Raw genomic sequence first — 15501 nt, 5'->3', positions numbered from 1 at the left:
ATGTCATCTCCTCACACAGCCACTACCCTGGTGCGTGTCTTTATCACCTCATATCTGGACCACTGAAATAGTCTTGTACCTCAGAGATTCATAACTTTTTTGTGTCTTGGGCACTTTGGGCAACCTAGTGAAGACTGTGGACACCTAAGAATAATTTTAATGCAGAAGATAAATGTGCGTATGTGTGTGTATATATGTATACATACATATATGTATGTATGTATGTATATGAACACACAAGTATGGATCGTAGTACAAATTCAGTCCTTGACTCTGTGATTCAGCCTCCAGTTTCCTTACCTGTTTTGTACAAATCTCAGGCATTAATTAAGTAGCTCTCATTTACATTTCATGTTTTCAAAGTCCTTTGAAGAAGTGAAAAAAAGCTTATTCGGTGTCTATATAGTAAAAAGGGGAAAAGAATGATACTATAACTCTTTAAATCTAAAAATTTAGTGCATAAGATAATAGATAAGAGAAAATTCATAGGATTACCCAAAAAAAATAAATAATGATATAATTTTTCTTAGGAAAGTTCATATGACACCTGAAATCTATAGATGGACCCTTAGGACCATGGACCCCAGATTAAGAACCTCAGTTTACTTTCAGCAAGTCTCTCTCTACTCCAGTCCATCCTCCAGTTGGCTGCCAAAGCAACCTTCCAAAAGAACAGGTCTAACTTGTCAATCCCCCACTCCTCACATACATATACACACACTCAATCAGTTTCAGTGGCTCCTTATTTCTTACCTCCAGGATCAATTATAAAATCATCTGCTTGGCTTTTAAAGCCCTTTATAACCTGTCCCCTTCCTACCTTTCAGTCTTCTTATACTCTGCCCCTCACTAATCAAGCTACACTGGTCTTCTTGTTGAGCCTCCCTCATGCCACTCCATCTCTATCGCCATGCGCTGGCACTGACTGGCTGTTTCCTGTGCCTAGAATCCTCTCCTTGCCTCTGGGTCATGGATTCTCTAGCCTCTTTCAAGACTTGGTTCAAATCCCAAATTCTCCAAGAGGCTTTGCCAGGTCTTCTACTTCTCCCTTCACCCCCCTCTTCTTCCCCTCTGAGATTAACTTACATTTGTGCTGTATATCTTATATTTTCATAGTTATTGTCATGCTATCTCCCTCATTAGAATGTGAGCTCCTTGTGGTCAGAGACCATGTTTTTGCTTTTCACTGTGTCCCCAACACTTAATACAGTACCTAACACAGAAGGTGCATAACAAATGTTTGTTATCTCACTAAAAATTTTTTTTAAAATACCTTCCTTATAAATCCATCCTGTAAGTGACTGAGAACTCAGTTCCCTTTACAGTATTTATCAATTGATTTTGTAATGTTTCCTTTTCCCCCAATGAATTTTACAGATATAGAAACTAAATTTATAGGTCTAAAGAGTTATGGTATTATTCTTTTTCCCCTTTTTACTGTATAGACACTGAATAAGCTTTTCTCCACTTCTTCAAAGTACTTTGAAAACATGAAGCGTGAATGAGAGCTACTTAATTAATGACTATGATATTTGTACAAAAAACAGGTAAGGAAACTAGAGCCTGAGTCAGAGAGTCAAGGATTAAATTTGTACGTGAAACCATACTTGGGTGTGTATGCACATATATACACGCATACATACATACATGTACATATACACATATGTTTACATACACACACACACACACACACACACCACAGCCAATATTCATACATGATTCAGTTCAATACAATCCAGATGTTTATGAAGTACTCCGTGTCAGGCATTAAGATAAGTGCTGAGGATAAAAAGACCTTAAATGATTCTGTCCCTTTCTTCAAGAAACTAACATTTGCTTAAAGGGAGTGGATGGAGGGGAAAGGTGACATGTATGCAGGTAACAATACAAAATACGCAAAGTGATTTCAAAGCAATTTTCAGAGAATATAACAACTGTGGGGATCAAGACACACACACAGATGACATTTGCATATATGGTATAGTGGACAGAGATTTGAATCTGTATTCAAGTCCCACCTCTTACATCTGCTGGTTATGTGACCCTGGGCAAGCGACTTAACTTCTCATTCCTCCAGCTAATGCTTTAAGATTATGTCACAGAGAAGGTGCCACCCTGCATTGGCAAAAGGACTTTGTTCACGAAGGAGTTTCTTACGCCAGTAAAATCACAGATCTAGTCCCTATCTCTATAAGGGCACACACAGGCAGTATGTAGACACATGCACACAACATGCATGTAGATGCATGTACATAGAAAGACAGGGTGTGTGTCATGTACATGTATGCAACATATACATACATATATGCACATAGAGCCAGGGTTTATACATTGCATACATGTATACAACATGTACATACATATATGTACGTAGAGACGGGGTTTGTATGATGTGTATATGTACACCACATGTACATACATACATGTACATAGACAGTTGGGGTTTGTATGGCTAAGAAGCTTTTCACTGTGCTAGTAATCATCACTTGAAACAAATTTTAAAAACCTTGAGAAAATCAAACCCTAGAGGAAAAAAGTCCGAATCTTCTGACTCAAGAGTTCCTCGTGAAAATTGCTTTTCTTTCCATTTCTGAGAACTCCAGTGTGATATTTTTCTAACAAATACTCTTGCCCACTCCATGCACTTACAAACCCCTCAAAGACCAATTTACAGTAGGTTGACTCAGGAGTATTTGCAGCAGCTAGAGAGCAGTGGGACCGTAAAAGGCACGATACAATAACGTAAACTGGGCCACTGTGAGTTGAACAGTAATTGTAAATTGAGCCAGCTTCTCCCTGGACACAAATTCCTTCCTGGGAGCACGTTGGGCACTTCTGGAAGCCACATTAACTCTTTGAGACCACGAGGGTACCATTTTGTACGCTGAAACAATCATTTATCAGATGGTACCCTCGAGGCCTGAAAGAGTTAATGTAGTTTCCAAAAAGGCCTAATTTGCCCCCAAAGAGAAGCTTATGTGCTGGGAAAATGTGGTTTAATACTTCTTAGAACTTCTCTTTACTGACATTATCTAAGTTGTACTGGGATGCCTTGTGAGGACCCATGCTGATTCCTTGCAGGGAAACCAAAAAATGAAATTCAATGTCCAAGGAAAAGTCAGGAAGGATGTAAGGAAGATCTTGGGAGGTGAGAATGCAGAGGAATTCTAGCTCCAGATAATTGAATGTACCAATATGCTGGTATAGTGATGAGTATTATTGCCTGTTTTCTGACTTTTTCAGCCCCAAGCAGGGGCCATCTCCAGTCATCCTGATCTCCGCCTTGCCGCTAGAGCCACATGGTTCTGGAGGAGAAAGTGAGGCTGCTGACTTTGCACAGCCCCCTTCACTTAAATCCAATTCCCTTGCAAGTCATGGCATCACCTTCCTGATGTCATGGTCCTCTTTAAGAACAAAGGACAAAAAAACAACAACATCTTCAAGCATCCTCTAAGTATGTGCGTGGGGAAAGGTGTGATTTTCCTGGTCCAGGGACCTCCTGGATGAGGAAATTCTGACAACATATGTCAGCACCTTCTCTGCAACTCTGTCTTAGAAAGTCAACTGGAACCCTGAGAAGCTGCAATGACTTGGCCAGAGTCACACAGCCAGTAGGCAGCCAAGGTGGGATTTGAACCCAGGTCTTACTGCTTTGAATTCATATCTCTATCTGCTATGCCATGAATACAAGAGAGAAGTCTTTGTGGCTTGGAAGTCAGCTTTCTAACCATGATTCCAAACTGCCTCAGTATGTATATAATCATAAAATTATAAAGTGTTGGAGCTGGAGGGGACTTTAGAGATGCATTTGGAGATATCTGACCTCAGTTCAAAACCTGGTTCTGTGCCTTTTACGTGTGATCTTGTGTATGTCACATATATTCAATAAGAAAGAAGTTGAACATGATAATCTGGGAAGGTCCCCTCCCATTCTAACTCTGATCTTATAGCCATCCAATGAGCTAGTCTAATTCCTGTTCTCTGGCATGGGAGGAAACTCAGAGTCAGTGAGCATAAGAGTCACCGGGCTAAAAGCCGACACTAAGCGGCTGTGTGACCTTGCTTAGTTAGGGGGAGAGCTGGGACTAGAAGCCAGGTTAGCCAGGTTCTTGTCTTCTGGGTTAGTGTTCTTTCTTCTCTACTCAAGGCCTCAACTTCATCATCTGGAAAAATGAGGAAGTGGGGGGAGGGTTGAACTAAGTCACCTCTGGAGTCACTTCTAGCTCTAAATCTTGGATGCTATGGCCGCACTGGGTGGTCCAGGTATAATTTTATTCATCCTCACCACCATCCTCCCTGAAGTAAATAATACTGTTGTCCCCACTGTGTATAAAGGAGAAACCCAAGGCATAGCAGTGTCTTAGGTTAGGAAATGATTTGTCTCATTTAATCAAAGGATCACAGATTTGTTATAATTGTTATTATCATCTAGCATTTACATAGTGCTTTAAGGTCTGCAAAAGCACTTTATGTGTTATTTCATTTGCTCCTCACAAACAACCCAGTGGGGTAGATGCTATTACTATTCTTATTTTATGAACATGGGAATCAAGGCAGAGAGGCAGATCACACATCCAGTAAGTGTCTAAAGCAAGATTCAAGCTCAGGTCTTCTTAATTTCATGTCCAACACTCTGTCCACTATGCCAAAGGTCATCTGATCCAAACTTTTTAATCTGTTGCTGAGGAATCTGAGGCTGAGAGGAATTGTAACCCAGGGTCTCAGACTCCAGGTCCAATGCTCTTTCCACTCTGCACTCTACATGTAGTGTGCAAATATCCAAGCAGATGCCACAATTACTAAATCATACCGCCTCTCATAAAGGGGATGACCATAGAACATGAGACTGGTTTTGCAAAATACCCATGAAAACTCGCTTTGTTATTTCACAGTAACACTTTCTATTTTGGGTCCCTTTATGCTGGGATGGCAACTTTGGCGCAAGTTCTGGAAGGTCCTTCCAACTTAGAATGGGTTCAAACACAGATCCAGAGATGGGATATTACCTGAGGGTTGGCCTACCTAAGTCCAGGGGACTTGACTCTAGAAGGTTGGCCATCAGATAATGAATTCATTTAACCACAAAGTGGGGAGGAAGGAGAAAGAAGAGAGAGAGAGAGAGAGAGAGAGAGAGAGAGAGAGAGAGAGAGAGAGAGATCACAGGCTCTAATGCCCATACCAATGAAATCATGGATCTCTGAAATATTATTGGGAAGGAAAATATTGTGAAGGAAACAATGGAATGCAGTGAAAAGGACACTGGCTCAGGAATCAGAGGTCTTGAGTTCAAATTTATGCTCTAATGCATACTGTGTGACCCTGGGAAAGTCCCTTAGCTTCCCTGGGACTCAGTGTCCTTATTTGTAAAATGAAAGAGTTGAAGTAGATGGCCTCTGACATCCCTCCTAATTTTCTATCTATGCTCCATCACTACCCCTTTTAGTATGGGGACTTAGGGATTACAGGTGTTTCTTTGGCATTGCGAGACAAATAGGCAACCATTTACATGACAGCTTGCTGAGCTTAGTACATGGACATGATAGATTTCTTTTTTATGCACTCCAAGACTGGCGCAAATTGGCCTGTTCAAGGAATTGAAATGCAGTGCAAATGAGGAGACAATAAGAAAGCACTAAGTTTGTCTTGATGAGTACCAAGTGGCCTTTGCAGTAATTACCAGAGTATTTGAGAAATAGAGAATAGGAGAGATGCTACAGCAGTGGAGATGGGTAAATGTTGTCTCCATTTGCAGAAAGAGGGAGGAGGTGGATTCTTCCAGTGATATACTGAGAAGTAAAAGGTTGATCCTGACCTCTGAGTAGAATACAAGAACAATACATTCAATGTCTGGCTTATTAGCACTTAACAAAAAAAAGCTAATATGGGCTGCCTAAGGATAAATCACACCTGACTAACCTCATTTTCTATTTTGATATCATTACTGGACATAAAAATTGGAGGAATTCTGTAGATCCAGTATATCAGGATTTCAGCAAGGCATTTAACAAATTATCCCATGATATGCCTTGGACAAGACAAAGAGATACAGATTGGTTCGTTGTTGTGGTGCAGTCATTTTTCAGTTGTGTCGACTCTATACAACCCCATTTGGGGTTTTCTTGGCAAAGATACTGGAGTGGCTGGTCATTTCCTTCTCCAGCTCATTTTACAAAGGAAGAAACTGAGGCAAACAGGGTCAAGTGACTTGTCCAAGGTCACACAGCTAGTAAGTGTCTGAGGCTGAATTTGAATTCAGGAAGGTGTGCCTTTCTGATTCCAGGACTGGTAGTCTGCACACTGTGCCACTTTAGCTGCCCGATATATGGTTTGGATAACAATGCAATTCAATGGATTCCTAACTGGCTAATTTAACAGACCCTAAGAGTTCTGCATAAATTGAACAATGTCATTTGAGAGGGTTGGCATCCCACAGGCCTCTCCCCCTCAAGCCTTTTTGACTCAACATTTCCATCAGTGCTTTGCATAAAGATGTAAATGGCACGCTTGCCAAATTTTCAGTTAACACGAAGTTGAAAGAGAGAGCTAATGTGGTAGATGACAGAATCAGATCCAGTGAACAGTGGAAGGTATACTAGCTCTACAGCCAGAGAGCCTAGACTGAAAGCCTACTTCTGGTGCTTATTACCTGAGTGACCTTGGGCAAGTCACTTAACTTTTTTGGGCCTCACTTTCTTCATCTGTAAAATGAAGGGGCTGGGTTAAATGGGCCTGAGGCCCCTTATTACTCTTGATTTATTCTTCTACAAATTATGAAGTAAATCTAACTAGATAAAATATCCAAGTATTCAATATTCAAATAAATAAGTATTCAAAAACCAACAGCTACAGGATGGAGGAGATGGAGGTTAGATATTAGTTCATATTCAAAAAACCATGAAGTTTTAGGTGACTCTTTACCAGTTTACAGCACTTGGTCTCAGAGGACAGAAATGAGAGCTAACAGGTAGAAAATACCAGGTGCTAAATATATAAGACAAAAATTTTAACAAATTATATTGCCCAAAAATGGAATACCTATCTCAGAGGTTAATAAAGTTCCGGTCACTGTAAGGCCTTGAGGTAAGGCTGTGTGACAGCTCTTTTGGAAATGTTGTAGAAGGGAGTCATAATTCAGGTGAGTTTTGGAATACACAACTCCTAAGGTCCCATCCAAACCAAAAAACGTATTTAACAATGGCCATCCCATGGAGCATCCACACACATGCTCCATAGGATAGCCACTCTTCTCTTGATTATATGATTCCTATGACTTTAAGATGAGCCAAATGATCTCAAACTACCTTAGGAAAGAAAAATAAAGGGGAGGGGTCAGAGACAATAAGCCTTTCAAAAAAGAATTAGCAAAAATGTCATCAACTTCCTGAAAGGATTAGTTCTATCATTGATTTGCTACCATAGTTTCAGAGTCTTCCTCTAAGCCTTATAAAGACACCTATTATAGGGGAGAAGGGCAGAGGTGGAAAAGGAGAAGGAAGGAGGTAAATGTGTTAAAGCAGAAGACACAGTGAGAAGTGAGGAAGAGCCTTCAAAAGAGAACGTTTACTTATTTAGATTGTCACTGTGGAACCACAACAGAAGCATTTGTCATTCTGAGAAAGTGATATGAACAGATAATCTATTCTTGGAATTCTAATTGTATTGCCAGAAAATACTTTTAAGTATTAGATCATTTATAAATTAGCATGAAAACATCAGGAGAATTAAATGAGTGATAACTGTAAGACAGTATCTACATATGTCCAAAAAGGACCCATTATTTCAGGAAAAAAAGTTATTATAATAGAAAAGTCATCACAGTAGTTTTACACTATATAGATAACTTGTGGTTTTCTTAAACTGTTTTTTTTTCTGATCACCTTGGTATCATATAGAAACAATCTGAAACCAGCTTCTGAAACCAGAGTGACTACTATGAATTCAGAGCTCAGAAATAAAGAATACCTTTTCCTGGAGTGGCAGACAGAAAGGAAATAAATTTTGAATTATGAACATAAAGGGAATTTCTTTAGGGAGATGATGGTTGATTGAGGTCATCACCTCCCCAGACTTCACGGAGGAAACACATTGCCAGTATAAACAGCCAAAGATGGATGTGGCATATCTACAAACTGTGGAAAATATTTTACCAACCTAGGTCTCTCTTTTCATTCACTCTGCTCATAATTGTAATTAATAATTTAGGGGGAATTAAGAGTTTTCACTGGCAAAAGCACAACAAGGCACCAGATCATCTAGGCTTAGTTCTTGACAAATGTACATATTAAAAACAAATGTAGAATAGTGAATATTGGGCTTGGGACCAAAAAGATCTGATGTTTAATAGCTCTATGATGCTGGTCAGATTACTTAATGTCTCTGTGTCTCAGTTTCCTCATATGTTACTTAACATCTCTGTGCCTCAGTTTCCTCATATATAAAAGAGGAGGTTGGACACAATGGCCTGTAAAGCTCCTTCTGACTCTAAATCTACAGTTCTATTATCCTCTAACTAGGTGGATCAAGAATTCTGAACTTGCCTCCTTAATGTTACCTTTTATCACAGCTCATATTAATTTATACTGAAGACAGAAAGGATTTGGGGGATATGCAAGAGTTGCTAACTTAAGGTACTTCTCCACAACAGAAGGCTTTGATCTTTGGCCCAGACATAGAGATAGACAGGTATGGACCTAATCTTGCCTGGGATGCACACTGCTTGGCTTTTATTGGCCAGGTGTGGTGGCTGTGACTATACAACTATCAGTTTGCAAGTTCTAGTGCTATACCTTAGCAGACTGAAAACCCAGTAAGGCAGAAAATCCACATCTAACAGAAATCCTGCCCCACCCAAGAAAAAAAAAAGGTCAAATGGAACAATGTATTAAGCAGAAACTGCACATTTAATGAGGAATATATCCACCGAGAAGAGCACAAAAATATCACCAGAAGAATTATCCTGCGGTCTTTGAGGTATGAGTTGTCCCTCTACCCCTTCATGCTTCCTTATTAATGAGCCCTATGCACATTCACTCTCTGGGGTAGCTACAATTTAAATGTTTATGTGTGGGAGAAGTTGTGCCACCCCCTGTCAATATGGTATATACACAGTTGACTTTTCTTCCTCAACCTGATGCCTGTGGAAGGACAGCACCTTTCTGGGTCTACCTTTAAATATAAAAACTGCTAACCCTGACTTTCTCAAGACTCTTGAAACCAGCCTGCTATGGTGGTCAAGGCTGGTCTCTCCTTATTTACTTACTTACAGGTGCTGTTCCATTTCTCAGGACAAGAAAAAATGGGGGTGGCAGAGAAAGAAGTAAAGAATATGATTTCTTCCTGTATACATTTTTGTAATAAAATCAAATGACTTCTTTATAAAATATTTCTATGAAATACATTTAATGTGAAATAAATTAGAATTGTAATGAAAAATAATTGTGTTTAAGAATTTCAGATAGAAGAGATTTGAGGTAAACAAGAATGAATACTTTCATTTTATTAAGAATTTCAATCTTAAACTTCAATGAAATTTACACAAGCATTAGAAGTTTTTTTTTTTTTTATCAACACCCTATATTAGATAAGGAGACTAAGTGTGGGCTGTCTTTCAGTCCCCTGAAAACCCAAACCAGACCATCAGATAAGAAAATGTTCTAAACACAAAATACAGATTATCTACTTCACAAGATAATTTATATTTGGTATGCTGTGGATATATCAGTGATCCTGGAAATTGGTATCAGAATTTGTTTGTGGAGTCAGCTCTTTTCCTACTTCAGATACTTTTCTGTGCCTCAGTCTTCTGACCTGTTAAAATGGAAGAGTAATCCGAATGCTTGCCCCTTGTTTACTTCTCAGATATATTAAAGCTATTAATAAACTGATTGATATAAAAGGTTTAAAGCCTTTCCACAAAATGATGCTTATGGGATCATAGGATTTAAAACATGAATGTCTATAATGCTAATTTCTATTATTGTATATGAGTTCCATAAACTTTGAATAACCTTTGGATTCTCAAATAAATTGGAGATGAAAGTTGGATTCTAACATATCTGTGGCCATCCTATACCTTGCCAATTCTTAAGTGAAATTTTAACCAAAGTTTTTTACTAAATGAGCTTTTCTGGTCAAGCACTAAAATGCTGGAAGATCCTCCCTATGTCCTGCTCTACTTAGCAAGTCCTGTAGTCAACTCCGTACTTTAATAGCACCTGCTAAAGTAGCACTAAAGTGCTTTATATCTAAGTCCATGGCTTTCCAATAACAACCCTCAAATCAATACTCAGACAAAAGGTTGACATAAAAAGATACATTTTCGAGCATTCCAGGAATGTAGGCATCTTTGATGGATGGCATATATGTATCCTGGGGACTACAACTCTCAGAAATTACCTTTATGTCTTTTTCTAAAACTGTCCCCCACTCTCATCAAGTTCCAAAAATAAGAATACCGACCTTCAGGAACAGAGGGAGAAGCCTTAACAAAGTCCTCTTCTGGTTCTCTGGGTTAAGGAAAGCAGCTTCCTGTGTATATTCCAGAAACTGCCTCTCTAGCATCTCCCACATTGCAGTGGGACATTGAGGATGCCCTCCCTGGGGGAGTTCAGGCTGCAAAAGATCGCCAGAGCTTGCTTTGCAATCTGTCTTGTTAGATACATCTTCTTGCTCCTTTGAGAAGTCTTTTTGATCCATGTCTCAGTGCAAGCGGCCTATTTTGAAAAAAAATAAAAGTTACCATCTTGTTGCAGGACCCTCTGTCCTTTAGCTTCAGGAATCAATAAAAAGTATAGTATTCACTCAATATGACTAGACATGTATTACCCCCAATTATGTGAGATTAAACGGTCAAGATAGCCGGGCAAAGAAGAGAATCAATACATATAATAATGATATTGATACATTTACAAGGCGACGTCTTGAATTTCAGCTTCCGTATTTTCACAGTCTTAGTTTGGAACTAACATCCTCTCTCACTCTACTGTACCCCAATCCCCTCAGATTCCATGCCATCTGGTCCCTCTCACCTCCAGGGTAATCTTCACTAAATTAACTTGAACGGAAGCTTTGCAAAAAATGCACAAAGGAGCCATTTGAGTCATTTTGTATATAAGAATCTAAAGGTATAAAGAGTCAAATCAATATAAGCTATAAAGAGTCAAAGGCAAAGACTGTTCTTTGTAATCCTAGAGTAGGAGGAGGGCGAGGGACGAGACATTTCACTGGGAAAGGAAACTTCTTCCACCAACACAGTTTGGTACTTTCTCTGCTACATAGAGTCTTCCAGAGCTGCCTAGGGACAGGAGAGGTTAAATAACTAGCCCAATGTCATGAAGCCAGTATGGCAGCTGTGGGACCTGAACCAGTTCACTCTGGCTTTGAGCTCAGCTCTGTCACCACTACATTACGCTTCCTCTTGCTGCTGTTTGTGCTTTATTCTCCAAGAGGACCATGACATCAGGGAGGTGATGCCATGACATGCTAGTGAATTGGAAGTGAGGGAGGGCTGTACAAAATCACCAGCCTCACTTTCTCCTCCTGAGCCATCTGGGTCTAGTAGCAAGATCAGGATGACTGGAGATGGCACTCATACTGCCTCTTAAGAGTAACTTGACCTAACTGGCAGTGTGAGAAAGTGAGTACAAATAATCTTGGGACGAGGAAGATCTAAGTTCATAGAAGTTAAAGATTAGATGGTGTTCTAAATGGAGGGGGGCAGGAAGAGGGAGTATTAACCAAACAATATGACTATCAACACATGTCCTTACTCTGGGATCAACAACTCTAGGCTTATAAGCTAAGTAAATCTATTCTTTTATATCCCTTGCTTCAAGTCAATCATCTGTGCTATTCTGATATTCAGTTTAGGACAGTTCCTGAGTTTACCTTCCCTCAAATTGTTTTTCCTTCTAGAAAGCCTTGTAGTTTCTGAGTGTGTATGCATGTATATACATCATATACATCGATGCACATATATATTTACAAATACATGGTGCCACAGTGAGTCAGACAGAAAACTGAGTTCAAATCCTATGTCACTCTTACTTGTTAAGTGATCTAGCATAAGTCATCTATATTCTCTGACCATTCATTTGCTCATCTGTAAAACGGGAATAATAGAACCTAACTCTCAAGGAGGTTGTATAAATCAAATGAGATAATACATATACACATACATATACATATACATATGTGTGTATACACATATATACATATACATAGTATCTCAAAAGGCTTAGTGCAGTTTTTTAAAGCTTAAAACCAGGCACACCATATAATTTTGATGATCTTATATGTTCAGTTATGCATGTATGATTATATATCATATGCACACACATATGTGTGTGTTTGATATATTTATGCATATACAGTTTTATGTATATACATGAATGTATTATATACCAATATATGTATTATATATATAGATACACATGCATGTCTATACACATATATATGTATATATAGAAGATATGTACTGTATATCGTGTTTATACAGTCAATCCTCAACTTTCATGGGGGTAATATTCCTAGAAAATGGTGCAAAAGTTAAAAACTTGAATGCCGACACATCGAACCTATGAGGTTAGGTTCCCACAACCACCAGAGATGGTCACCAGAGATTGTTGAAAATACTCTTCTCTGCATACATTTCTTTATAATAAAATACTAATTCCAGTAATATGCACTTTTCCTAACACAATAACTATGCAATAGCCTGTAGAATGCAGGGGAAGGAGAGGCAGTGTGGGACAAGAGGAGGGAAGGGGCTGAGATGTCAGAACTCTGAGGTAAAAAAAGCAGAGATGGACAACCTGCCATCATTAATCTTTTTTTGGCTCCTTGGTTGAACTGTTTCCCAAAGAAAAGCACATGCCTGGAGATGAGTCCCCAACCCCATCTGGGCTTGGAACTCCAGCTCTGCCATGCTTCTCTGCACGGTGCCAGCCCACTCAGGAGCACACAGGGGTGGCAGGAATCTCCCTGGGCAGCATGAGCACCAGCAAGAGGGTGGGGTGACCATCATCTCGTGTACTCACAAACCTAGCTGCTTTTTTATTTCAATTCCTTCATCGCACTCTTCATAGGTTACGTTAGCACTTTCTTGAGTGGATCCTGGAGGGGATTCACGAACACTTTTACAAGTACTTTCCTCCTTTTTGTGGATATAAAGAATCTCTATTCGTTAACACCAAACTCATGGCCAACAGAGACTGCAGAGTTTCTGGTACAAAGTTTATCTAGCACCTTTATTTTCTCACTAAGCCACATCACTGACTTTGCATGCTTGGGCTTAAAGCCCAAAGGCCTTGCACTGCTTTTTGGAGGCATAATCGCAACAGAAAATTGAGTTTCATTTTTTTATTTTTATTTTTTAAATATATTTCTACATTAGTCATGTTGTGAAAGAAGAATCAGAACAAAAGGGGGAAACCATGAGGGAAAAAAAAAAGAAAGAACAGAATGCTTCGATCTGCATTCAGACTCCATCAGTTCTTTCTCTGGATGTGGATAGCATTTTCCATCATCAGTCTTCTGGATTCACCTTAGATCACTATGTTGCTGAGAAGAGCTAAGTTTATTAAAGTTGGTCATCATACAACATTGCTGTTACCGTGTATGATGTTCTCCCGGTTCTGTTAACTTCACTCAGCATCAGTTGTAAGTCTTTCCAGGTAGAAAATTTGAGTTTTAAAGGCAAACAAAGAAAATATGCAACAAATGCACTGGGACCACACATGGAAGTCCTGACTCGTGCTTACTTTCTCCAAAGAATCTTTTTTGGGTTATTTCTATTCGCCCATCAAGGGCATTGTTGATGAAAATTAGAAGGAAGCTGGCAGACTTTTCACAGATGACTGTATACATGAGAGGCACACAACTTACTGGAAGACTAACATAATATAATGTCTTGCTGTGTCAATTGTTTGTGAATTACCAAAAAAAAAAATTGCACCAGGTGAAAAAGCATTGCTGGGCTGTAATCTGTTCTCTTGGAGGAAGTACCTAGCTCAGTGAGACCACAGATCTGAAACATGAAAAAAAGTTTTATGACTGATAAAAAGTATCACTTCATTAGCAATAAAATCAAAGAACTTCATACTCTCTGAATTGGTTAGGCTAGGTGAGTTCTGGTACTTGCTCTTCCACATTCCTTCCTCAACCCAATTTCTAATGCCCAATACCATTTCTTATGGATTGTACTTCTATAGCAGCTCCCACCTCTGTCCCCTTCTCTCTGTTTAGAGAATTTCTATCTCAGTTTAGGACTTTACAAATTATTACTACAGTATGGCGTCAGCTTCCCAACTGATTTCCCTGCTTCCAGGTTCTCTACTCGCCAAATGATTCTTCACACATTTTATAGACTGGTATTTCTTGAGAGGAGCTAGGTGGCGCAATGGATAGAGCTCCTGCCTTGGAGTCAGGAGGACCTTAGTTCAAATTTGGCTTCAAACACTTGACACATCCCAGATGTGTGACCATGGGCAAGTCACTTAACCCCCATTGCCTCACCAAAAAGCAAATAAAATAAATTTTTTAAAAAAAGATTGATGTTTCTAAAACACCAAGTCACTCAACTCTTTAAAAAAAAACTTCAATAGCTTCCTGATGCCCTCAGAATAAAATACAAAATCTCAGCCTAACATTTAAATCTTTCCCCCCAATATGTTTCCCATCTAGTCAAATCAAGTCAAGCATCTATTAAGTGTCTGCTAGGTACCAGGTATTGTTCCAAGTGCTGGGAATGCAAAGAAAGGCCAAAAAAACCACCACCACAACAACAAACAAACAAACAGCTCATCATATCTGCCCTCAAGGAACTCACAGTATGATGGGGAGACACCATGTGAACAACTCTGCACAAACAAGATAGATATAGATATATATAGAGAGAAAAACAGAGACACAGAGAGAGAGAGAAGAGACAAAGACAGAGACAGAGATAGAGAGACAGAGACAGAGAGATAGAAGAGACAAAGACAGAGAGAGAAAGAGAATACAAAAAACTAAAAGACTGAAGGAAAGGTTTCTATCAGAAGGTGGGACTTGAGCTGAAATTTGAAGGAAGACTTTCTAGTCTCATTTCTTATTACTCCCCTTCACTCTCCATTCTCATCAAACAGACCTGCTAACCTGTCTGTTCTCTGAAGTCAATGCTCTCCATGTATGAAATGCACACATGCCTTACCTTTCCTCACACAATTATTAGCTTCTTTCAAATCATATCTCAACTGCCACCTCTTACTTAAGGCCTTATCTAATCACTCTTTCCAAGATGTGAGTTCTCTTTCCTTCTTAAATTATATTATTTTGCACTTACTTATATGTCTATGTCCTGTATTCCCCTAGTAAAACGTAATCTCTTAGAGGGCAGAGATGGATTTTTGTCTTTGTATCTCCAGTATCTGAGCTAGTACCATGCAAAGAGTCGGTGCTTTTAGAAAATGTTATTTTGAATAGAATGGACGTTACATAACAGGTTGTTAAAGTTTATAGGAA

The 15501-nt window shown here is 39.2% G+C and overlaps 1 protein-coding gene across 1 annotated transcript in view; it reads right to left on the bottom strand.

The window, feature by feature from the left end:
• WDFY4 (WDFY family member 4) overlaps positions 1-15501 on the bottom strand; it is a 395486-nt gene that overhangs the window by 356539 nt on the left and 23446 nt on the right. The window contains 1 exon segment of the mRNA XM_078150902.1: positions 10459-10712. Coding sequence (XP_078007028.1) covers positions 10459-10695 — 237 coding nt within the window. The 5' untranslated portion in view covers positions 10696-10712.

The sequence above is a fragment of the Phascolarctos cinereus genome, unplaced genomic scaffold (genome assembly GCF_003287225.1).
Source record: "Phascolarctos cinereus isolate Bilbo 61053 unplaced genomic scaffold, phaCin_HiC Scaffold_3;HRSCAF=262, whole genome shotgun sequence".
Lineage (NCBI taxonomy): Eukaryota > Metazoa > Chordata > Mammalia > Diprotodontia > Phascolarctidae > Phascolarctos > Phascolarctos cinereus.
This window is presented reverse-complemented; position numbering and strand designations above follow the sequence as displayed.